The 26192-nt window shown below is 48.1% G+C and overlaps 2 protein-coding genes across 9 annotated transcripts in view; one reads left to right on the top strand and one right to left on the bottom strand.

Annotated features, from left to right (window-relative positions):
- GRHL2 (grainyhead like transcription factor 2) overlaps positions 1-687 on the top strand; it is a 140321-nt gene extending 139634 nt beyond the window's left edge. For all 3 annotated transcript variants that reach the window (XM_090283495.1, XM_090283494.1, XM_090283496.1), the window contains exon 16: positions 345-687. In XM_090283495.1, the coding sequence (XP_090139621.1) occupies positions 345-459 (115 nt within the window). In that variant the 3' untranslated portion in view covers positions 460-687. The remainder of the gene's footprint in view (positions 1-344) is intronic.
- Positions 688-9355: 8668 nt separating this feature from the next.
- NCALD (neurocalcin delta) overlaps positions 9356-26192 on the bottom strand; it is a 377772-nt gene continuing 360935 nt past the window's right edge. For all 6 annotated transcript variants that reach the window (XM_090283488.1, XM_090283487.1, XM_090283491.1 and 3 more), the window contains 2 exons: positions 12938-13043; positions 9356-10197 (listed from right to left, as the gene is read on the bottom strand). In XM_090283488.1, coding sequence (XP_090139614.1) covers positions 10100-10197; positions 12938-13043 — 204 coding nt within the window. In that variant the 3' untranslated portion in view covers positions 9356-10099. The remainder of the gene's footprint in view (positions 10198-12937; positions 13044-26192) is intronic.

Raw genomic sequence — 26192 nt, 5'->3', positions numbered from 1 at the left:
CTATGTCTGTGAGTTCAGGCTCTGCTAACTCCTCAGGGCCTCGGATTATCTATCTATATGGCAAGACAGTTGGGTTGAATGACCTCTGAAGTCCTAGTTAATAAGGAATCATGAATGAGGTTAGTTCTGAGAAATCGAGGCTTTGCTTTTCTCAAACTGGTTTCCGGGGAAAGATGATATAATGAGGGTCTTTTCCAGCCTTGTATCCTCTCTCCTCCACCCCTCCTGACTGCCCCTGCAAGAGAGTAGCAGAGGGAACCCCCAGCCTGGAGTCTGTCCCTGCCCCAAGCACCCTGTTCATGGCCGGCACCTTTGTTTCTTTCCCACCACCCCGCCCCTGGCAGCATCTTGGTGAACATGGACGACAACATCATAGAGCACTACTCGAATGAGGACACCTTCATCCTCAACATGGAGAGCATGGTGGAAGGCTTCAAGATCACACTCATGGAAATCTGAGCCCTGGTCTCGGCGTGCGCTCAGCAGGGGCCCTCAGTACCCTCCTCCCCGGGAGAGGGGGCGGCCTGGCCCCGGAACTCGCAGACCCTCCTCACCCATCTCACAGCTGCTGTTACACGACTGTGCTGGGGAGCGGGACAAGGCACAAAGCCCCCTCCTTGTCCATGTGTCTGGCCCGTCCACCAGCTGAGGCCCGAGCCCCTCCGGAAGGGGCCGAGCACCTGTCAGACCCGTCAGACCCTTATTTATTGTCCACCTTTTCCTGGAGCCCAGGGCCAGGCCCACCAGGACTCTGCAGGTCACTGCTGGCTCCAGATGACGCCACCCTGAGCCCTCAAGGGTAGCACCGCCAATCCATTCATCTCGAAGAATCTGAGAAGGCCTTGTCTCCTCTGCCTTACCACCCCACTTACCCTGAGCGGCTGGACAAAATGAGCTGCTTCTGGGTGCAGTAGTCAGAGGTGGGGTAAGAAGTAGATGTCCCCTTACTGGTCAACCCTTCAGGTTGATCTGGGGAAGGTCATCTTGCTAGATACGTCCAGGTGTCCCCAGCAAGCGGCCATCAGGCCTTGTACAGGAAGACATTCAACTACCATGTAATTAGTAAGTGACACAGACAACATGCCTAGCTGTTATGTACATAGTGTTTATAATATTGCAATAATATATTTTACCTGTGGTATGTGGGCATGTTTACTGCCCCTGGCCTAGGGGAGGCACATACCTGGAGACTCTGCTTTCTATAAGAGGTTTCTGCCTCTTTGCTGTTCAGGAGACACACTGGACTAGGGAAGTGGCCTTCAGGGTGTAAGTGACTATGGTGGGTGCCAGGAGAGATGTTCCAGTGGGCACGGACTGGAACGCAGCCCTGCCTGCAGAGGGAGCCCCGTTCTTTCTCCATGGGGACAGCCTACTCTGGAGCTCACCGCCTTTATCTCATGGTGATGTGCTTTGCTTGAGTCTCCCTCTGAGCTGTCTGAGGCCCCGGCCCCTCCAGCTTTGGTGTTGGCACTGCCTGAGCTTTCTGGAGAGACTGCAGAGGGGGTGCCGCCGGGGCCCGTTGCAGAACTCCTTGGCTGTCATGAGGACCCTGGCCACTGTGCAGTGGTTCGCGGTTTACAAGCATGTCCTTCACCTCTGCAGTTCTGAGAGTGGTGCCAACAGCTCAGGTCTGAACGGGTAGGCCCAGCGGCCTCCTGGGCCTTGGTGCTGGAGAGGGAGGGGCCCGCTGCTTCTGCTCCAGGCTGCTGGAAATGGAGCGATGGAGGGAGAGACAGTGCCCCAAGAGCCCTGGCGCTTCTGAAACCAGGCTCCAGAGAACGCCATCTCCTGCTACAGGCCCTGAAAGATGAAGAGGAGAAAACACACTTCCCTAAACAATCACAAAATCATGAACCGTCTGGGGCCGCTGTCCTCTTTGAGGGGCTAGTGGGTGGCCCAGGGGTTTACATTCACCCTTGTGGGTGGAAGCACCAGTTTTTTGGTATCAAGACGCATCCCCAACCCAAGGTCCTAGATCTAGGACAGGTTTTATGTAAGGGCTCAGATTTGTTTGTAAAGCACTTTGATGTCTTACCTGGGGGCTTTCTCCAGGGGCTCCCTGCCCGCCCACCCCACCTGCCCCTGGGGCCCAGAGCAGCTGTACTCTTTGAGGCTACAGAGGATTTGGATGGAATGGAAGGCCAGTGTCATGCCTAGGAAGACCTCTGGGGGGGGTTGTTAAGGGGGTGCCTTTCTGTGTGTCTTCTGGACAACTTATCCCTCCCTGTGGTGCCAAAGGTTTGCATCTTGGACTCAGCTCTGCTCCAGTCTGTCTCCTCCTCCACTCTGTGACCGCCATGCCCTGGACTAGCTGCTGGGACCCTCCTGGGTACTGCTGGGGCTTTGTCCTAAGATGGACACATTCAGTGTTGGAGACATCTGGTACGATATGCACTTCCCATGCTCCTTGCCTTAGGGGCATTTTCAAACGTCATTGGCAGATGGACTAGCAAGTACTATTAGACTGGAGCATAGGACTTCAGATTAGGGAAAAGATAAACTAATTTGGCAATTTGACACAGGTTGCCTACCCTTCTCTCTAGACTCTGTGGAAAAAATGCTTGGTGACCCTGCCGAGGCAGAGGGTGAATCAAAAATGCTCTTGCATTTGTTCTAGGTCCCTGAGCAATCACTGTGGGACCCAGTGCCAGAAGGCGGTGCAGAGTGTCACCTCCCAGCTGATCTGTCCCCTGTGTTTACTGCATCCCCTCTGCGTTCTCAGAGTGTCCATGGCTTAGCTCTGATGTGTTCTTCACTATGTAACTTGGCAGAGCTCTGATGAGGAAAATTTCCTGAGCAAAAACACTCCAGAAAGAAAGGAAAATTTGCCTCCTCTTCTTTTGTTGTCCCTTAAGTTAATCACACTCAAATAAATAAGCTTAAAAAAAAAATCTTTGTAAAATGAGGAACATGTGAAACGAGGTTTTTTGTTTTTTGTTTTTTCTTTTGTAAAATACATACCCAAATTGCTCAGACTATGAGTGTTTGGAAATTGAGACCAACAGAAAAATGCAATCAGATGTCATCTTGAATTGTATCCTAAAAGACTAAGGCACGTCCCATGCCACAAACTTAGGAAGCATGAAATGAATCAAACATTTATTTGTCCTTCTTATTTAAAATCATGAAATGCAACAAAAACAGAGGGTTTGTGCCAAATTCTATGAACAGCCCTTTCTTAAAGACAAGCAAGGGAGATTGATAGATGGACAATTTGCTCTTGTGTTTAAAAAAAAAAAAAAAGGCAAATGTAACTTAATAGTTTTGTAAATGGGAGAGGGGGAATCTATAAACTACAAATACAGTTATTTTATTTTTTGTACATTTTTAAGAAGAAAAAAATAAATATTCATAAAGTAAGAGTAAATGGCAGTGTCTGGTATGTTTCATGAGGTGGGTGTTGGGGTTCTTTGCCTGATTGGAAAGAAAGCTCTGTGTGAGCTGGGAAGATTCTAGGCTCCCTTGGGCACCTTCAGGTCCTGGGCTTCAATACAGTGGACATTCCCTCTGGTCACCTTCTTGTGTCCCACCCCAAGGTTAAGTGAGAAGTGGACTGAAGAGAGCAAGAGGCCTTCGGTGTGTATGACAGGCCACCAGGGTGGTTATTATTGACCTGTTCCTCAGGGCGGAAGGTGGGTTCTGCCCATTCACTTTTAGCTTTCTCACTCCCAGATCACTCACCCCCACTTGAATTAGCACAGATTTTGCTGGTTCCTGAGTTCATCTGCTCCAACCTCTATAGAGAAGCCAAAACTACGTGACTGAAACTTCAAATCCATGACGACAGTCTCATCCTGAAACCCACGGGATCACTAGTATCTGTCAGCTCAAATGTAAATACCTCGATTCACTACCCCGGTATTCATTGGTGTTTCCTCAGTGAGCACCCACCTGCAGAGCTACCCACACTCCTTCAGCTGTCATTCTTGATTATGTCCCGAGAGCCTCTGCCAAACCAATGGTGCTTCTGTGTTCTTCCACATCTTACCTTCTCTCTCTCTATCCATGTCCACAGCTTTCAAATCTGCTAAGAATTTTTCTTCAGGAAGCCTTCTCTGACTTCAGCCCAGAAGCCTCTGTCTGCACTAGCAGACAGAGCAGAGGAGGTTTGGGGAAGTAGTGCTTACTGAGGTGTCTGAGAGATCGTGGGATTACAAATGGGCCATGAGGTCTTCTGCCATGACCCATGTTCCACGGTCTCAGTAGAGGGTCTGCACCCATTCCCCACTGGCCTAAGTAGGCTCAGTAGGCCTTTCACAATGTGATGGGAGGTCACAAATCTGAGCCTCACTTTGGGAGGGCTTGCCAACTACAGTGTCTGAGCATTATGCTTCTGAGGGTCAGTAACAATAAGGAAGGGATGGTGATCAGTTCAGGTCTTCCAAGACGCAGAAGCCAAGATGGGATTAGATATTCAGGGAGATATACTGGGAGGATTCATGGAATGGAGAAAGGGGAAATGAGCGGGAGGAGACTGGCCCCCTGCAAAAGGAGAAAGGGGAGGAAGGAAGCTTGGGCAAGAGGAGCCTCAGACTGTCTTAGCCAGGCCAGTGGAGAGTCCCTGAGCAAAGGTCAGTGATAGGAAGAATCCCGTCTGGGATCCTAGTAACCCCACCATGTGCAGGCATTGACAGAGAGCAGCTGGGGAAGAGTGTGGCCTCATAGTGAGCACAGGGGGCTCCGAACATCACAGCTGGAGCCTGTCAATCAGCTGTGCTCCCAGAAGCAGGTTCTTGTAACGAAAGATCTGAGCAGGAGCTTCTGTGGTCACCCTGCCACCTCCTTCTAAAATGGTCTCCAACAGGCCCTGATCGGTGTGGCTCAGTGGCTTGTGCATCATCCTGTAAAGCAAAAGGTTGCCAGTTCCATCGCCAGTCAGAGCTCATGTGTGGGTTGCGGGTTTGGTCCCAGGTTGGGGTGTGTACAAGAGGCAACTGATGCTTCTCTCTCACATCACATCAATGTTTCTCTTCCTCTTTTTCTCCCTCCCTTCCCTTCTCTCTAAAAATAAATACATAAAATCTTTTTTAACATAAAATCTTTTTTAAAATAAAAAGTTTTTAACGAGGATTCATTTGGGCTCTGCTTCTCTATTTTCTTTTTTTAAAGATTATTTTAATTTTTTATTTTTTAGAGATAGGGTAAGAGAGGGAGAGAAACATTAATGTGGGAGAGAAACATCAATGCGTTGCCTCTCACGCGCCCCCAACTGGGGACCTGGCCCGCAACCCAGGCATGTGCCTTGATCAGGAATCAAACCAGTGACCTTTTGGTCAGGGCAGGGGCTCTACTTTTACATGTAAATATTCCCTGAGTGGGTTTCCTGGTCTACCACTTTAGCATTATGCACCCTTTGTCTTCAGGGCCCTTCATTCCTACACTTCTCTGAGCTTTGCTAAATGAGTGCATAGGTATTTTGGAAACACTTTGGGGGTAGAAGGGGATGCACTCTGATCATTCAGAAATAGCAAAAGAGAAAAGAAGGATGTTGAAAAGTCACTACAGGCAAATGTCACCTGCTTGTTCTTTGGGTAGCAAATACCTCTCCCATGCACCACTCAAGAAAGAACCTGATTTCTGCTCTGCCATTAGAGGTGGAAGCTACTTCATAAACATTTTCAAGGTGCTGGACAGGACTTACCAGCTGGGCTGTGAGCGTAGTCTCCTACTTCTTTGCTAATAACTCCTATCTGCACACCCACCCCCAACACACACACACACACACACTCTCTCTCACACACACACACACACACACACACTCCAAGACTATAGTACTTGGTATTGTGTTGGGTCAGCATTGAACACTCAATGCAAGCCCAGTAAAGTGATTAAGTACTGATATTGAGAAGGTACATTTTGAGAGAGTCTGTCCATCTATCTACATGTGTGTGACATACTAATGGCAGAACTATGGGTATTTAATAGGGTCAGCGAGCTGAGCTGTCCAGGATTTTGAAGCAGTTTCACCATCTCGTCTAGAAAACTGTTTAAAACTGCCATCCATTACCTGGAATAGTGTGGAGAAAAGAAATCATGAAATAAGCTTCCTCGAGGCCCTGGCCCCTCTCCAAGCTGCCCTAGAGAGTTAGCTCCACACCATGGAATCTCCTTAGAGTGATCATGGTTTGCAACCTCAGGCATGTCTGGGACCAGGCCCTGGTATGTGAATACCACTGCAATCAGTGGCCAGGACCCACCTAAGTCCTGACACATGGCTGGCATTCAAGTACTGAGAAACCTGTTTGAAAGGAATACCACTGGTTATATTCTTGGCCTGAACATCTTTTCACTCTGCAACAATCTTTCTATTTTAGGTGGATTTCACTGATATTCTCTTCTTTCTTTAACCCATACATATTAAAACACAGCAAACTTCAGGAGAGTGCTGAGCATTTCCTGACGAAGAAAAGAGAGACCAGTGTGAAGGATCTTTATTTCTTCCAAACAGTTCTTGTGATCTCCTTCACCTCGGCCAAGAGGATACTCGGTCTCCTCAGCTGATGTGTGCCCTCCATGTCTGGTCTAGGCGGTGAGGGGACCCAGCTGAGTTGAGGTATTGTGGTAATACCCTGAAAGTAAGAGCCCTGGGCTGGGAAATTTGCTGGCAACGGCCAGGTTGGTCTCCAATAAGACTCCTCATCGAGGTGGAGCCTCCCAACCCCCTTCTCACCATCATTGCCATGAGTGACACGCAGTTATTCATGCTCAGTACTCATGGGTACCAGGGCCATTGCTGGGCCAAAAAGAGAAACTGTATAAAATAGAAAAATACTCTGCTCCAGGCCAACTCAACACCTACAGGAAGTCTAGTTAGCCCATCAGGCTCCTACTACAGCGGACACTCAGCCCCATTTCCCCCATGTGCGTTGCCTTCTACGCTGGAGGCAGGGCCAATGACGGCTCCAACGAGCAAACACACCGCTGATCTGCATTGGCTTCGAAGGTGTGGGCTCTGTATCTCGTCATCTTTTCTACTGACTCGTCTCCAGACGGGGAGGTGAAGGGAAAGGAGAGGAGGATATTAATTTCCCACTGAAGAGGAGGTTGCCTCAGCTTCTCATTCCCTTGCACCTAATGTTAGAAGTAGTTTTCAGCTGCAGTTGTGAGGAAGGAGAAGAGGTCGTGAGAAGTGAAGGCCTGGAGGGGAAGGATGTAAAGAAGCCCAAGTGGAGACCAAGGATGCTTTTCAATGGGGCTTGGGGCTCAGCAGCCCTTCCCTTCCCCCATTTCATACACCCTGGTTCCTTGTGTCTCTCCAGAGCAGAAAACATACCCAGGAGGAGGCCAGAAGCAGCACCTGGATCCTCACATGGGCACAGATTCAGCTGGAGCAGCAGTTTAGGCCTGGAACCTGCCTGTCCCAGACAATCATGAAACACTCAGCATGCTTGATTGCCAAGCTAGAGTGACACAGAGTCAACCGATATAGGGACAGGATTTATAAGTGTGTATATTATTAAATCCACTGTGGCTGGTGTCCCTGGGGCATATAGATGGGTGGGACAGCACCTGCAGCACCCCTTCCCCACCTAAACAAGGGTATGAAGAGTCAACCACTCTGTATTGTCCTTCAATGTATAAGCCACTTTATTCCAGTCCCTTGTACATCACAGCCTGGCTTGATTTCAGACAGAGCAGAATCCATTTCCAGAGATCCCTCAACACAGCAATGACAATGAACAGCCCAGCACAGGAGTGACATAACCATTTAGGCATCCAGCCTTCTGTGTGCTGCAGACTCCCTTGGCCGAAAATGAGTGCATTGGATCAGACATACAAAGGCTCTCCCGGGAAGGAGGAGGAGAAGAAAAACAACTCTCGAGAAAATGCAGACAGGGTCAATGGCAGGCTGGGACAAGGGCTATTTCCGTTCATCCCGGGCATGTTGGTATTCATTAGCCATGCGTCTGGCTCTTGTTTTCTTTTCTAAACAGCTGGAGACCCTCTTCCCTGCTTCTCACCCCAGCTCTAGGTTCCAGGGAACAAACAAATGAGTCTGGCTCAACAAGACACCATGACCAAGGACAGACCTCAGGTGGGTGTCTCAAACATTAACTCACTTCAGCATCTAAGGAGAACTGAGATGGGGAAAAAGTCACATGTGCCTCCTGAACATATAGATAGAGGCACTGGGTCACCTCACCCACAATGCACTCTGTGTCTTAGGTTGATTCCCTATTTTCCAAAACTAGATTTTACCACTTGGGCCATGGAGGAATTTGGCAAGTCTCAGTGTAAAACACTACGAGGAACTGACACTCGGAGGAGGATTAAAATTACTTTACCGAGTCCAGGTCTCAGAATTTCATCCTGCAAAATTGGTCCATTTTGGTCAACCACACAAATCTGGATTTTTGTTTCCCATTAAAATGGATTCAAGTAACGCACAAGAATCTAGAGGTTGGAACAAGCTCGGCATCATCTTTCTTGTGCTTATAACGTCTATCTTTCTGTGGTTTTTGGTTTACAGGAAGTAGTGTGACAGGAGACAGACCCACTGGGACCTCTCTGCTTTTCCTTAGGGAAGGTGAGTGCTTGGGTTTCCTCATGCTCACTGCTTACCGAAATATCACTTCCCGATGGCCAGCAATTTTTACCCTTAACTTCCATTCAAATTAGTGTGTATGAGGTCACCTGATTGAATAGCAACTCAGATTTGCACTGCCACTTCTGGAAATAAAAATCTGCATTCAAAGCACACTGTGATGGAAAACAGCTTTGGATCTCCCATAGTGGGTCTTGGAACTCACAGGTGCACTTGCCCCTGCCTTCTTCATGATGAATCAGATGATGGTCCAACCTCTGACTGTCTGTAGGGCCAACTGGAACATGGAAAGTCATCCTTCCAGGTGCAGCTCCCTAAACATGTGGATTAAACCACTGGGTAGTCCCTTTCCAGGTCTACAGAATATTGATCAGCTTAGAAAAGCACCACCAATGCAATATGGCCCCTGAGCTGCTAGGCTAGGGGTCCAGCCATTAGCTCATGTCTCTCTGAAGTATTCATTTTCTGGTGCTCCAATTGACATGCTTCACTTAAACCTGTCCTGCTTCTGTTCCCCAGGCACTGCCACTCTGGAAAAGCATTCAAAATTAAGTTTGGGCCCTAGTCATGGTTACTTTGTACTTTTCTGGAATATAGAAAATATACCTGTTGATTGGTGCATTTGTGCAAAGACAGATATGACTTTAAAACAAGACATAGACATTCATTATAGTTGGCTTATTTCACAATAAGCTACTAGAAACAGTCTTCTGTAATAAGATTGGATTAGTGCTCACTAAACATGCATTTTATTTAAACAAGGCAAAACACTTAATTTGGTCTGCAATACCCAATATTTTATATACAGCATTCTTTTTTTTTTTTTTTTTTTTTAATCACAAGAGGCAACAAGATGGATCTGGTCTTGAAACATACGTTACCATTTGTGATTGATTTTCAAAGAAACTCATCTTAGCTCAACTAGTGTAAACCTGTGAAAAAGGAGCTGAGCCATCTTTTCCTCTTTGCTATTAATTTATCTTGAAATGTTCACAGCTTAAAAACTACAACCTGCTGGGGAAGGGGGTGGGATGGGCCTGCAGAGGGGGAAGTCCTCAGGTCCCCTTAATAACCTGGCCCCAGAAGGTTCCTTATTCTTATGCTGGGAATCCCATACCTGGTGCCATCACCCCTCAGGCATGTGTGACAACAGACCCGAGGGGAGTTTTGTTTTTCAAACAAGCCCCTCAAAACGTGCCATCCTATCCTGGCACCAGATCGGTTCCCTTCTGACTCTCTGAGTCTTCAGCCTTCGGTGTTAGAACAGAGACATTAGAATCAAGTGAAAGTAATAATAATGATTAAAACTCATCAGAACAACGAACACCACAAAATCTGTGCACGATGCACATGCTCTCCACAAGCGTTGGGGTTCTGGGCATTCCCATGAAGCGTCCACCACAAAAGAAGCTGAAGGCATCACGGAGGAACGTGCGTTGGACTGCACGGGGAACAGCATCACCATCAATATTTGGCAAAAAAATAAAATAAAACTTGTTAAAAAGAAAAATCAAAAGGGGATACAAGCAGCTCTACGATTCGTGGGGTGTAGGCTCAGAACTGGCCGGCGCTGCTGGGGTCGCACTGCAGGAGGCGCACTATGGACGGGTCGCTCTTGGCCCCTCGGATGAACTCTTCCAGGGAGAGTTTTCCTAGAAAGAGGAGGGAGTGCAGGTGAGTGGTGGCAGGTGGCAGCTGCTGAACCTACGCTCTTTCTGCTGCATCTTGGAGGCAGTGACATCTCCCCTTGTCCCTGCAGTTCCACACCTGCCATGAAGTCCACACTCTGTCTTCTGGATGTGAGACCCATGAAATTTCTTCCTGAGAGCCTACTATGCGCCTGCCCTGGTGGGGTGCTGGGTGGCCCTGATGTGACCCCTGCCCTCTTGGCTTCTCCAGCTGCAAGAACTCTGGAGGGGCTCACTCAGTATTTGTGGAAAGAATGGCCCCTGAGCCTTCATGAGACCGAGCTGAGCACTCTGGGCTCTAAGGTCACTCCCACGATGTCACTGGGAACCCTGGGCTCCGTAGGTCACTTAGGTACACTTAAGTTTGCTGCAGGGGCCACAATGATATCTGGAGGGGAGGGTTGTCCATTGAAACAGCATGAGAGATAAGGAAAATAAAGGGGTGCGTGCGCAAGGCAGAGAGGTGTTCCCCAGGACCTTGCATCAATCAGGGGCTTTCTTCCTACAGTGACAGGCTGGAGGAAGAAGACTTAGCCCCCTGGGATCTCACTCCTATGCATGTCCCTTCCAGAAGGTCCCTCTGTCAGATTGTTGGAGGGAGGCAAAGCTTTACGCCCATTGTTGGTGCTTCCAGAAGGGCCCCTCCTTAAGAGGACCTGCAGGGCCTTCCTGCTCAGCTTTGCTCACTCCTCTCTCTGTGCCCCAAGGACTGGTGTCAGGCTGCCCCACTCCCTGCCGCTGTGGGTTTGGTCCCCATGCCCACGGAGCTGCATCCTTGGATGAAGCTCAGTCCTCTTGCTCTTCATTTCTCAACGAATTCCAACTCCAGGCAGGAGGGGGAGCCATTGATGGGAGCCTTCACCCTCCTCCCTAATAAAATTTGTCTTCCTCTCAGTCACAGCCCTCTCCCCAAGATCCTAGGTCTTGGTTAACAAATTCATGTTATCTACACAAAGGGAAAGGGCAGGAATTTATTTATCTATTTATTCTCAGTATGTAGAGCAGGCCCTCGTAAGCGTTGCGTCCTGGCCATGCTTTATGAGCTATGCCCAGGCTCAGGTGCTGGTTGAAACAGTGATAACTTCCTCAGGTTCGAAGGCTGGGGGGAGAGAAAGGAGGTCCCGTGGCCACTCTGGGATCCACCACCATAGGGCCACTCTGGGCCCACAAGTTGGACGCGGCAGAATCAGCTCTCTCTGGTTAACCGCCCAGGGCTTCCAAGGTGTCACCTGTCTCGCTGCAGGCCCAGATTTTCTCGTCAAGTCAGCGGCCAGGGGTTAGAGGCAAAGTGCTTCTACCAAGAAGAATCTAATGGCAGGAGGCTCTGGATGAGGCCTCTGCTCCAGGCAGGGGTCAGGCTCTGCCTTGGGGTCCAGGGGCATAGCGCTGAGCGCTATAGCACCTCGGCTCCTGGTGCTCTGTGATCACACAGGGAGCCTCAGTGACAGACGCTAACTTCCTACCTGCAGTCAACTTCAGTAAGGGTTTTACCCTGTTGTCTGGATCTGCGCCCATCCTTGAGCCCTATTCTAAAGGGGCGGCTGGGCCTCGGGCAGGATACAAACCCACCTGTGCTCCCTGGGCAGAGCAAAATGTTCAGTGTAACATCAGCAAGTTCATTAACTGTTAGAAGAATCCCAAGGTTGTCTGGCCTTTGCAAAACAATCAAGCTATTTGCTGTGAGTCAGGTGCCTAAGGGAAATAAGATGTCCTAGGCCATCATGGCACCGTTGTGGGGGGAACAAAGCAAACAGTTTGTGCTTGGCCTGCATCCACAAATCCAGATTCTCAGGCAGCGGGTGCCCCCAGAGAATGTGGGGCTAGAAGGAGAGGCTCGCTCTGCTTCACAGCTTTCCGTCAGTCTGTCCATCAGCTCATCGCTGACGAGAATTGCGGGGGCCGCACAGCAAAACAGGTGAGCTGGTAGTAACAGCAAGAACTACAAATGACCTGGTGCTCATTACGGCCGGGGCTCAGGCACCGCAACCTCAGGAATTACATCTACATCGGGTTGCCTGATTTGGTAAATAAAATACAGGATGCCCAGTTAACTTTGCATTTCAAATAAACAACTAACAATTTTTTTTTCATATAAAGATATTCCTTACATTGCATAGGGCATACTTGTATGAAAAAAATCATTTGCTATTTGTTCAAAATTCAAAGTTGGTTCGGCTTCCTGTATTCTATCGTGCAACCCAGCATCTAAACTGTTCTGTTCTAAAGTTTGAAATCCAACCTTCCTTTTCACTTTGGTTTGCTTTGCATCCCCTTGTTTGAATTGTGGGGGCACCTTCAGGCTGGCCACTTCACTCCCCTCCCATCCCTGCCCACCCAGCAGTGGCTGTGGGAACCCACTTGGTTCTAGGAAACCAAACATAGAGCATGTGCAGGAGAGCCCTGGCCAGCTGAGGTGAAGGCCAATAGGGTCTGGGTAGAATGACACCAAGCCGCTCCCCACTTTCCAATTAGCTCAGCTGCAAGGGCCCAGCCTGCTCTGGCCTGGGCCTGTCCCCACCCTGATCCTCCTCTGTCCTGTACTGCCAGGGAGCAGTCAGGATGAGCCACTTTGACAAAGAAAGGGCTGTGAGCCAGGTCCTTGTGGCCAGTATCTTGTCCCCAAGCATCAGCTCCCTGCTTGGATACCCCCAGCCCCTCCAGCAACCCCCACTGGGTGCAAAGCAAAGCAGCTTTGGCCACCTACCGTCTCTATTGGTGTCCATCTGGCGGAAGATCTTTTCTGTCCTTTTCTCTGGAGTTGACTCATCCTCAGGCATTTTCATTACAGAGGAAACCATCTTATAGATCGCCTGTGGACAAAGGAAACACAGTGGGAAGAGGGAAACATAGTTTGGATTGACACACACTAGCCCTATCATTAAACATCCAAAATATAGGGCTGAAGTGAGGGGAACGTCTCCCTTTCACATGGGGGCTGGCCCTGTCTCTGCTAATTGGTTTGGAAACTGATGCACACAGTCTCTGATGGCAGAAGCCAGGCCTGCCGAGCTTGCTCTGGCACTAAGAAAACTCGGGAGTGACAGCTGTCAGGGAGACCCCTCCCCCAAGACCCTGGGTGTCAAACTTTAATGTGCGTGTGAATGTCCTGGGAATCTTGTGAAAATGCAGAATCTGACTGAATAGGGTGAGTTAGGGTGCGGGGGCCTGAGATTCTGCGATTCTAACAAGCTCCTGTGTGATACTGATGCTGCTGTTCTGAGGACCCCACTTCTAGGAAAGGCTGCAGATGACATTCCTCAGGCCAGAAGGACAGGTTGGTGTCTGCTGTGGTCTCCAGCGAGGTCCCTCAGGAGGCTACGCACTCGACAGTCTGCAAGTGCCGGCCCTGGTCTCCCAGGCAGATGTGATCCATCCATCCAAGCTCTGCCCCTGAATGCGGTAATCGCCTCACATCCCTTCCCAGCAAGCTCCCAAATATCTGCCGAATGGAAACAATCTGCCATCCAAATTTTGGATTAAATAATTACGCAGTCTCAGACTTGAGATAAACTGCATACATCTGAAAGCTGATGAGCAAAAGAGGGTTCTACTAAAAGAGCTTTGTAAGCAGGACTAAAACAATCCTCCCACCACCTGTGGACCAACCCCCACCTGCCCTGAGGAAGGACCCCAGTTGTCAGATGCAGTTTTTATGTGGGAAGAATAATATAAAGTCATTGTTTTTATCCCCAGATCATGACTCTGCTAATCAGATTCACTGTGGGAATTTTATCTTCAAGAAGGAGTTTTGAAAAAGTAAGATTTGCCTTAGGATGGGCACAGAAATATAGGAAGTCCTGGAACTCCAGGTGCAGCGGAATAGCTGGAGGGAGGAGAGAGAGGAAGTGCAGCTCAGGGCTGGTAGCCTCTGGATGGGAAATGGGAACAAAATTGATAGTGAAGGCTGAACTTAATCTGCTTTGCAGTCTTGTTTAGGCTTCACCTGCTTCAAGTCCCTAAAATGTTCTGGAGAAAGAGGGAGTAAATATTCTATTCCCAGGGGTAAAATAGGAATGAAATATGAACTCAGCCAGTGGGCTGCCCTTGGGCTGATCTTGCCCCATCAGAACCCCTCAGGCCAGGCTCCCTGAGTCTGTCTCAAAGTCACCCTCCTGACTCCAGAGCTGCCTCCACAGCAATTCCGTCTGGGAGGAAGGCCAGGCTCACATCTGTGGCCTTGTCTGGGACCATGGGTGTAACTGGGATAAACTTGGCCATGGTCAGCTTTCCCAAGAAACGTTCACCCAAGTGTGCTCTGGAGGCAGGAGGCGAGCCACACTCTGCCTTCCTTCTGGACCCCACTGGCGGTCCCCGCCAGCCCAGGTCTACACCGCCACCTGTGCTGCGGTTAGTAGCCTCGTGCCAGGCTGCTGGAGAAACCTGACTCCCTGGAGAAACTAGGAAAGGCTGTAGAGAGATGTCTTTACAAATGGGAAAAAGAGATGCTTAGATTTCACAGGCCAGGTTAATCCTTTAGTAACAGGAGTAGAAAGCAGAAGTCTTTCTAAACCAGCAGTGTCTTGAGGTCTAGCACCCTTTCCTTAGCGTTCTTTTCTCCTATGTGGATGCTTTTCTGTAACTCTTGACTCAGTTTATGGAGAATCAGTAGCACCAACTGATGAGCACACTTGCACACACCTCGTTGGAATGTCCAACTTACATATGAGTAATCTAACTGTTTTGTAAATTCACAAAGCCAGGAATCTTACAACAACAAAACCAGTATCTAGAAACAAGTATTGCACTACACCATGTAAGTACAACCTCTTTAAAGGAACAAGAGCTGACATAGTTCACAAGTTGTAGAGGTGATGTGGGAAGAAGAGCATTGATGAGCAAACCGTAACTTTACTTTTTGGCAGAAGTCTTAAGGATATTGTGTTACACGTCTTCAACTTCCGTGATTCACTGTTCCTCCCCCGAGTCTTTTCTGGCCTCACTAAGGTCATCTCACTTGGTACTTCTGGGACCCTTCTGCTGTGTGTCCGTAACTGGCCGAAGGTGGAATCCCTCAATTCAGATGTTTTGCAAAGGTTGTAGAGAGCCCAGCAACCTGTCCAACACATTCCTTGGTTTTCTAAACCAGCAGCTTTCTTTATACTCTTCTCTTCTCTAAGTGTTTACCTACCTCTCTTATCTGACCTTGAAATCCTATCTGCATGCTCGTCGTCGGCAGCCGTCCGTCTTGAGAGACGATGGCGTAGCTTCCTGAGAGTCTATCTGCACCGCCGAGAATGGCTGTGCAGTCCGACTCGGGAGTGACAATCCCTGCCGCACTTGGTACAGGTGAAGGCAGATGGCTGTTGTTGCTGCTGCTGACGCTGCTTCCGCCTCGATCTTTTCTGGACCGCCTCCTCGTTGCACGCAGCCTCCGCGCGTGACGTACCTTGCCTGACCGCGAGCCTCCAGGCTAGGCGGTCGTCTGCTTGAACTTCCCATGTGTTGAGATTGATGGAGCATTGTGTCATGTCCTTTTTGCAGATGTCTTTGAACCGCAGTTTTGGGCGCCCTGTCATCCTCTTGCCTTCTGCTAGCTCGCCGTAGAGGAGGTCTTTGGGGATACGGCCTGCATCCATTCTTTTGACATGGCCGAGCCACCTGAGGCGTCTCTCGCTAAGAACTGCATGCAAACTGCTCATATTGGCTCGCTTCAGCACCTCGGTGTTGGGGACCTTATCCTGCCAGGCGACATGCAGGACGCGTCGCAGGCACCTCATGTGGATGCTGTTGAGTTTCCTTTCGTGCCTTGCGTAGGTGGTCCACGTCTCGCTGCCATAGAGGAGAGTGCTGAGTACGCAGGCTTGGTAGATGCGCAGTCTGGTTTTCTCAGTGAGGCTGGAATTGTTCCACGCTCGCCGGTTCAGTCTGGCCATAACTGTGGCTGCCCTGGCGATTCTCCGGTTGACCTCCAAGTCGACTGACAGAGAGCTCGAGATGGTGGACCCGAGGTAAGTGAAGTCGTTGACAACCTCCAGGGTGTATCCGTCGATGGTGATGCATGGGGGAGTCCCCGTGCCTTGAGCCATAACATTCGTCTTCGTCAGGCTGATGGCTAGTCCGAACTCCTTGCATGCGTGGGAAAGGCAAGTGACTAGCTGCTGGAGTCCCCCTTCGGAGTGTGATGTCAAAGCTGCGTCGTCGGCGAAGAGCATCTCACGGATGAGCACCTCTTTGACTTTGGTCTTGGCTCGTAGACGGGCCAGGTTGTAGAGCTTGCCATCGGATCTGGTGTGAATGAAGACACCCTCGCTGCAGTCCTTAAAGGCGTATTGGAGGAGCATGGAGAAGAAGATTCCGAACAGCGTAGGCGCGAGGACGCAGCCCTGCTTTACTCCGCTGCTGACTGGGAAGGCCTCAGAGGTTGCGCCGTTGTAGGACACCGTGCTGTGCATGTTGTCGTGAAAGGACATGACCACAGCAAGCAGATGTGGTGGACAGCCAATCTTCCGTAGCAAGCTGAAGAGTCCGCTTCGACTGACCAGATCAAACGCCTTCGTGAGGTCGATAAAGGCGAGGTAGAGTGGTTTATGCTGCTCGTGACACTTCTCCTGCAGCTGGCGTAGGGAGAAGATCATGTCCACTGTTGATCGGCCAGCTCTGAAGCCACACTGGGACTCTGGGTAGACGCGGGAAGCAAGGGTCTGCAGGCGGGCAAGAGCGACCCGGGCGAATACTTTGCCGACTACGCTGAGGAGAGAGATGCCCCGGTAGTTGTTGCAGTCGCTGCGGTCTCCTTTGTTCTTGTACATGGTGATAATGTTGGCGTCTCTCATATCCTGGGGGATGTAACCCTCCTTCCAGCAGAGACAGAGTAGATGGTGAAGCGACTGTAGCAGGACTGGTTTCCCACTCTTTAGGATTTCTGGAGGGATTCCGTCGCTTCCTGGTGCTTTCCCGCAAGCGAGGCGGTCGATGGCTTTGCCGAGCTCTGCCGCAGTAGGTGGGGTGTCTAGCTCCTCCATGACTGGTAGGTCTGGGATGGCATTAAGAGCAGTGTCTGTTACGGTGTTCTTCGTTGCGTACAGCTCGAGGTAGTGCTCGGTCCACCGCCGCATTTGCTGTTCCAGGTCAGTGATGACCTCACCTGTCTTGGACTTAAGGGGGGCGATCTTGGAGGGGATTGGGCCTGTTGCCTTCTTGATACCCTCATACATTCCTCGTGCGTTGCCTATATCGGCGGCTTCCTGAATGCTTCTGCACAGGTTTAGCCAATAGGTGTTGGCACGGTGGCGGGCGGTCTTCTGGACTTTGTTCCTGGCAGCCCGTAGAGCTTGAAGTGTACTGGGAGTGGGCGTGACCTTGTAAGCCAGTAGGGCCTTCCTCTTAGCCTCGATCACGGGTTCCATTTCTTCCCAGTGAACCTCGTACCAGTCAGTGTTCTTCCGCTCTTTCTTCCCATAAGCAATAATGGCGGAGTTGTATATGGCGTCGCGGAGATGTGGCCAATTGGATTCGATAATGTCATCTGCCGCCACTCCCTCGCCGAGTGCATCTTCCATCTTGTTGATGAATTGCTGGGTCTTAACTGGGTTGCTGGCACAACTGGTGTTGATGCGTGGGCAACCCTTCATCCTGGAGTGGTGCAACCTCTTCGGCATTATGCGCACCTTGCTTACCACGAGGGCATGGTCCGTGTCGCAGTCTGCACTGTGGTAGCTGCGGGTGAGGAGGGTGCTGCCAATATCCGTTCTTCTGGTGATGACGAGGTCAAGCTGGTGCCAATGACGGGAGCGGGGGTGCCTCCATGACACCTGGTGGATCTCTTTGCACTTGAAGAATGTGTTTGTCACGCACAGGCCGTGGTGACACGAAAGCTCAAGCAGTCGCTGACCATTCTCATTGATCTTTCCTCTCCCAAAGTTTCCAAGGCAGGTGGGCCAGGCCATGTGGTCGGCTCCTACTCTTGCGTTGAAGTCTCCAAGGAGATAGAGAGCGTTACTTCTGGGAATCTTGGATAACGCTTCGTCCAGTGCATGGTAGAACTGTTCTTTCTCTTCGGTGGTGGCGCAGAGGGTTGGGGCATACGCGCTAAGAATGCTGACTGGGCTGAAAGTTGTTGACAATCGGAGGGTAAGTAATCTCTCTGTGCCTCCTGTGGGTGGCTCTATGGAGTTAACAAGCGTGTTCTTCACAGCGAACCCAACACCGTGCTGTCTTGGTTGGTCCGGAGACTTCCCTTGCCAGTAAAAGGTGTAGTTGGTTTCTCTGATAGTTCTGTTGTCGGCCAACCGGGTCTCCTGTAGAGCCGCAATGTCGATGTTTAGTCGTGCCAGTTCCCTATCGATGACAGCGGTTTTCCTGGCACCCTTGATCCACGGAAGGTCTGCAGTAAGTCCGGGGCACATGGTCCTGATGTTCCAGCTAGCGAGGCGAAGAGCCGGAGGCTTCTTTCTTGTTGTTTGCTTGGAATTAACTGGTGCGGGTGTTTTGTGGCCCACTTTTCGAGAGGCGCCTCTCTGATCCCCACGCACCCAGTGGGGCAGGCGAGCCATGGCGAGACGGTAGCTGTCCAGTGAGGTGCGATGACCTCTCCCACCGTCAGAGGAGACCCCTGGCGCTCGTTTCCTTCGCCAATCGGATGAGCTTATAACCGGTATCTGTCTCCTCCCGTGTTGAGTCGACATCTTGCGATGACGCTGGAGTGTCCTCTCCAGTGAAACTGAAGCTACAGAGCCTGGGCAGGGTGATATGGAGGGTCTGCTGTTGCCCATGCAGCAGACCCCCCCTCTCTTCGCAGCTGAAGGGTCCAAGGGAAAGACAAAGTCAATACAGCTTGGCTTCAGGTGCGCCGCAGGAGTTGCCGGTGTTGACTACAATGTCAAACCGCCTTAGGGACTCCGGCTCCGGATTTTCTGTCGGGGTTTACTCCCTTAGCCTTTCCCCTGAAGAGGTATGCCGCAAGGCAGCGGAGGTTTTTTGGGGTCAGAGTTTTCCTTCTCTGATTTTAGAGATGTCCTTCCTCTTTCCTCCTTTACAGTCTTGAGGGCAGCATTTACAGGCTAAAATAGAAAACTGGCAGTGTAACCTTCTAAGCAGATACTACCAATACCCTGCTTGGGTATACTCACCCAACAATAAACATCTCTTAAATGTCCTCCAAGTGCCATGCCTCGAATTAGTAAATGGCAGTGCAATGGCAGCCAAACATTTGGATCAGTTTCACTAAGTAAACCACCAACACAAGTAGGTGCTAAGGGCAGATTTATATGTTACTCTCTCCTCCAGGATGCCTCCCATGGTCTTCTTTCCTTCTACTGCTATGTGCAATTTTCCTTCCTCTTAAATGCCTTCATCTAAACCTCTCCTGAATCATTTCATGCTACTCACCCTTAATTGTAGCTACCCAGGACACTCCCCTTTCAGATGTGAGCGTGACAATCAGATCTGGCTATTCATCAAACCCTTGCTAGTTCCTGGCACAGGTCCGGCACAGGCTTGGGCTCACTAAGTTCAGAGGATTCATTCAGGAATAACTGTTCCCCACCCCTGCATTTTCCTCATGCTCTTCATCCTCTCTCAATTTTCTTCTTTTATGCTTCTCATTAGAAAGTTCCTCCTTTATCCTTTCATAATTGTTTTTCTCATTTCCCCATCCTCTTTTCTTTTTTTCTTCTCCCTTTCTTCATATAATTAAATATATTTATGTGAAACCCCCCAGTCTATCAAATGTGATGGGCTCTCACATTAGAAACCATTCAAATGTGCTCCAAGATACATTCACAGACCCCAGGTTAGGAAAATGCCTGCTCCTCATTTACTCCCTGACTCCGTTCTCAGTCATTCATCCATTCACTCCATCATGCACCAAATATTTATCTACTATTATATACCAAGCCTCAACATTTACCTCATCCTTGCAGTCATGGGTTTACTGTTACATAAAGGAGACCAACATTATTCAAATAAACCCAGGCAGTAGATGCAAAGCCTTTGTTGAAAGCAGTGCTGCAAAGGAAGATGTGTGGTTTCATGAGGTGATGTACCAGAGATACTGGGCCTCGCCCGGAGAGTTTGGGGTGAAGACTGAGCAAAGAGATGAAGAAAACGTAGAACTGAGAGAGGTGAAGGGCAGAGGGCAACACATGGGTAGACACAGATGTGGGGGAACGGTGAGAAGTTGAGACAGTTTGCAGGGGGTTGTGGCACGAGGTGGGCACCAGAGCAGGCAGAGACAGACCACTGGCTTCACAGACCACGCAAAGGCATTGCATTTCTCCAATGAGCAACAAAAAAATGGAACTGTTAATAAATTTGAATTTATTATCTACATCTACTTCCCAAATTCACTTTTATTCCCTTATTTGCAGGCAATGGTATTGAGAGAATTAAAAAATAGTTATTCATAATTTAATATTTATTGAGTGTCTACTATGTACTAGGTGACGGGGCTTCAATGATCAACAAGACTGATAGGCTCTTTCTTATTTTCTATCTCACCAGTCCTCTGGCGCAGGGGTTGGGAGGTACCACATTGAAAAGCAAAAGCACTCATTTCTTAAGAGCACCATTTAGATGGATCTAGTGATTCTAGTAATGCCTTAATAATTGTCATGAAAGTCTTCATGCGCACTATGTTGGGGTCCCCTGGTGGCGAGTAAAACCCACTGATCTGAAGCATTCCTTGTAACTCAAAGCCTCTAATAGTTGGGGCTCATAAAATTATCATTATGGGATTCTGATGGGAAGCCAACTATGTAATAATCTACAGATTATTCCCAAAAATTCTTGGCTGAACAAATGAAGGAAAGACCCAGGAGACAAATTAATTTGTATTAGGAAATGAGGCTCTCACACACAACAGAAGTCTCCAAGAGTTTTAGTCTGTAGCTATTAGGCAAAAGGAGAGGGGCTGGGCCAGAGAAATAAGGACGCTAATACAAAACAAAGAAAGTGAGGATGCCCTTACATGAATATATTTGCAAACGGGGCTTCTGGAGTGGAGCAGGAGGCTAATGTCTGAGTACTTTGTGGGTTTGAGGGGGAACTGAGTGCTTCTTTAAGAGGCTCACATTTACAGATGGCTCTCATAGCACTCAGAAGAGTTTTTATTTTTATTTTTTAATGTGCATCAACTCACAGACAGGAAGTACACAAAACCAGGTCTATGATGTGGGTGGTACTAGAGCAGTGAGCAAAGAGCCGAGGTGACAAGTCCCAGTGGTCCCAAGAGTGAGTAAGAGGATGACAGACTGGCAAAATCACATTTAGGGAATTGTTCGTCCCTTTGCTCTCTTTCCACGGCACCAACAACCTAGGGCTGATTGCATTAGAACTTCAAAATCTAGGACTCCACAACACAGGGAGGGAAAAGATGCAACTCCATACAGCAATCTGAAACAAATCATGTCTTTTATTAGCTCCATTTCCACCCCCACCTCCCCCACCCCTAAATTAATGGGATTAAACCATGAAGAGGCCAGGCTACTTCCCTACTTTATTTTTGGTAACATCAATGAGAGGCCCAGCAGGGACATCCTGTTTTTAATTAAACTTGAAGAACCCTATTCTTGTCTCTGGGTAAATGCAGAGCAATGGGACACCCAGGAGCCCAGCTTTGGCTCTGCCCTTTTCAGTATGGCCAGGGATTTCACCAGCTTCCCTATTACATTTTTCTTTCTTTTTCCCCCTTGGAATGTTGGAAAGGAAGGACTCACATCCCAACCCATAAAATGTGTTGGGAGGCAGGCACAATTCCAAGAGTTAAAGCTCAACCCTCTCTCTGAAGGAAACCAGACTGACTGGTCTCATCAGAAGACGCAGGGTGTTCTAAGAGGAAGGACATTCAAGGCCCCAGACAACCAACCAAGGACAGAAGAAGTTAAGCAGTACAGGGCTGTTTGTAGATTATGGGTGAAGGTCAGCCCGAGCTTAGAAGGCTATAACATACCAGGAAAGGAGGAGGGTGGAGAGAGGCCATGAGGACCTTTCTTGGAAACACTTTTAAAATCTGATGAATATCTATGTATCTGGAACAGTGTAAGTACTTTCTTATTTAGAGCTAGAAGAATATATTAAATAAGTAATTTTCCTAACGTTCTACAGAGGAGGTGCTTTAGGCATGTTCACAGGTGGAAAGAAGATATGGAAAAAAATAGAGGCGCTACCCCTTTTTTAAGCAAAGCGGCTCCATTCTTACATTGGGTTTCAAGCAAGATTTTACTTGAAGCACACTCATCATTATCCCCGCCCTCAACTTCATCATTTTGTAAATATCTCTATCATCATCCTATAACCAAGTCACAGACACTGTGGCACCTCTCCACCATCTATCACCATATCCAGGCAGTCACCAGACCTATTAAATCTGCCTTCTTAATATTTTCTTAAATCTATTATTCTTTCTACCACTCACCATCTTATAATATTTCAAGTCACTGACAGTACCCATCATTTTTAGATATGGGCAGTTAATACTTTTTTGATCTTATGTAAAGTGTTATGCAAAGATTTCAAATAGCCCCTTCCCAAGAACCCTTTTACTGTCAAAAACAGACATTCTGGGGTTTGTGTTATAGGCCTTCACATTTTGAAAGGTAGGGGGCAATAATGATTTTGTTTTTGGAATGTTCACCTTGAAGTACTGGCACAACATCTTGGGAAGTCCATTAACAGCTGAACATAGTAGAGGTGAAGAGTTGGAAGTAATCTGTATTTTCATCCATAAATGGGGCCAATAAGGTTGTTGTGAAGATTAAATGAGATCATGTATGTATACTAGGTTGACTAATGTCCTGCAAAAAACCATGTCCATCCAGAGCCTACAGACCTCATTTGGAAACAGGGTCTTTGAAGATGTAATCAGGTTAAAATGAGATCACACTAGATAAGGGCAGGCCCCAATCAATCCAGTGACTGGTGTCCTAAAGAGAAGAATATTTGGACACGGGCATACAGAAAGAATGTCACGTGATGATGGAGGCTGAGGTCAGAGGATGCACCTGCAAGACAAAAACCACCCAGGATTGCCAGCCACCACCAGAACCTAGGAAAAAGGCGTGGAACAGAGAGCCCTCAGGAAGTCTCCAGAAGGAACCAACCTTGCCCCCTCCTTGATTTTGGACTTCTGGCCCCTAGAACTGTAACAGGATAAATTTCACTTGTTCTAAGCCACCCAGTTGACTGTACTTTGTTACGACAACCTTAGGAAACTAACACAGCATGGAAAGCACTTAGGACCATCCCCAACCGGTAACAAGCACTGAGAAGATGAGACTTCCAGAGGGAATGAACGGAGAAAAGTGCTGTGGCTGGAACTATCCTTGGGAATATCCATGTTTAGGAAGCAGGAGAAGGAATAGGAGTCCACAGAGGAGACTGGGAGAGAATAGCCAGAGAGGGGTGTCTTTTGCATAGACATCACTGATATTGCCAGAGGGCAGGCTCAATGCTAAGAGTTAAGCTCTTAATTTATAGTGTGGTTTGTCATAATAAGATCAATCCCCTAATAAGAAAGGGCAAAACCAAACACAACTAAGCAAGCACTAAGGTTAGTTCTGAGAAAGTCATCAGTGTAAGCAATTGCTTTCAAGACATTCCTCCAGGAAAGAAATCTAAGTTGCATTCCAGAGTGACATTTGTGGTCCACATTTATAATTGAAAATTAGGCAAGAGTTTGGAGCTGAATTCCCAGGGGCCAGCCATATCACCATGGACTAGAAACTTCCTCCCTGCGCCATTTTTTTTTTTTTTTTTTTTTTCAGAATCAGAGGAGCACAGTGTTTCAGGTCCTCAAGGATTATATTCAAAGTGACATAGTGTCTTATGACACCAATTTAGAAAGACCTTTGGGAGAAAAAAATTCAAGTGCTATTCAGGAAATGGTTCTAAAAAGGATGTACAGAAGTCTTTCCAGTCCTTACTTTGGTTCTCTCCGGCACAAATATTCACAAGCTGGTTGCCTGAAATGGTCCCAGTTGGTACTCTTGCAACCAGGAGGGGTTAATCTGTAAGTTAGTTTGGTGCTACTGGAGGGTGGCCACCACCTCCTCATCTGGCTGCTGTATAGCTATGTGTGCCTTATCACACGAGTGAATCAGATAAAAAATTTCCCCCATAGTGCTAAAAGAAACAAAAATGAAATCTTCTGTGGTGGGCCACAAGTGTATACCCAACCTCTTTCCTTCGGGTTTCACTCATACAGAAGGTGTGAAAAGATAAACAAAAGGTATTCTGAAGTTCTCTCTGTCTTCATCAAAGCCACCAATTAACCCAGAATTGCAACTAAGGGGGAAGTCTGATTCCAAGACAACAGTATTTGAACACCAAGCATTTTCAAAGCAATCATTAACATCCAAGTAAAGAATATGCTAATCAGAGATTATTCCAACCTGGTCTTTAAAGTAAGTTCCCTGAGAACTGACTATATGTTTTGTCAGACTATATATTCCTTTTGGAAAGTCTCTGACTTGAACTTGAGGACAAATCCAGACAGGCCATCCTCAAAGAGTCCCAGTGCATGAAGTGCATGTGTGGGCTCAAGTCCACAGTTCAGATTTGGGGAACTCCTGGTGCCAACCTCATTCTGTCCTGGAAAGGTGATCTTTCTTTTATCTGAGTCCTGTGAACATCAGAGCAGCACATACATTTTTGCTTCTTCCCAGATGGGCTGGAGTTTAGCAGGAAAGACAACAGGTAAAGAAGTCAGGAACTCCTAAAGTTAACTTTACAAGACTCTTCTGTGAGTTCCACCAATTGGAGATTTAGTTGGGTTCCCTCCGTTTTCTTTGTGAACATACACTTTATGACTAGGTAAATTTAACTTAAGAGTTAATAAAATATTCTCTCTGTTGCCTTGATCTTTGAATGAGAAGTCACCTTCTTTTATTCTGCAGGAAAATGTCCTGTCCCAGGTTGGGAAACTTCTATAGAATAACAGCAGCCGACATATAGCGATACGCCATGACAGGCCCTCTACTAGATGCGCTGTTTGTAATAACTGTTTAACTCTTACAATGACCCGTGAGGCAGGTGCTATAATGAGTTCCAGTGCACAAATCATGAAAACAATGCACAGGAAGGTTAAGTAACTTGTCCAAGGAAGAGAAGGAAAAGGGAGATTGGAAAAGGAGCTAGGCAAGGTGATATTGACCAAGATGCCAGCTCTCACATGCCAATTCTTCCCGTGGCTCCCACTTCATCTTCGTTTTGGATCCAGGTGATCATTCCTAACCAATGGCCATCCTGTCATTAAAAACTTCTTTCAAGGGTCTCTGTTACTTTCTGAGACCAGAATGGGGGACAGTTTCACTGCATGTTCTTCCAACATTTTCTCCCTGGGAGTGCTGTGTTCCCATTGATGGATCCCTTAATTCAGTGCTCCCTCACTCCAAGATCACAGAAGCATCTAAGCATTCATGGCCAACTGGTGACATCACTCATGCGCTCCTTGGCCCTTCCTCAGATACAGCCTCGCTGTGACAATTATGGGTACTCAGGCCTGCCTCCAGCTGAGCCAAGGGTCAGGAAACTGTGCAGGGCAGACAATGGGCTCTTGCAGCAACGGGCTGGCCCTAGCCCCCACCCAGAGGGGACCATGTGCTGTAACCTGGGGAAACGTCAGAGTTGTTTTCTGGCATAAGACTCCTGAGAGGTGGTTTTGATGCAATAATAAAATATTGGGTCTAAATCATGCTCCTAAATTTGTCCCTTAAAAAACAAACAAACACATGGATGTAAAAATGTTCATTTAAGAATTTAAGACTCTAAAAATAAATCTGCACGTGGTTTGGCTTGTTCATCCAGATGTTCAAATAGCACAAAATTATTTTTTTACAAAGGAACATGACTGCATTTTGGTATATGTGGTAGACTGAATAATGTTCCCCCTTAAATGTGAACATCCTAATCCCTTGCACCTATGAATGTACTTACATAGTAAAAGGGATTTTAGAGATGTGATTAAGTTAAGGATTTTGAGATGTGGAGATTATTGTGGATTACCTCAGTGGTCACAATGTAAC

The sequence above is a fragment of the Furipterus horrens genome, unplaced genomic scaffold, assembly GCF_987537825.1.
Source record: "Furipterus horrens unplaced genomic scaffold, mFurHor1.1.pri manual_scaffold_7, whole genome shotgun sequence".
Taxonomy (NCBI): Eukaryota; Metazoa; Chordata; class Mammalia; order Chiroptera; family Furipteridae; genus Furipterus; species Furipterus horrens.
Note: the sequence above shows the minus strand (reverse complement) of the source record. Positions and strands in the feature narration are given on the sequence as shown.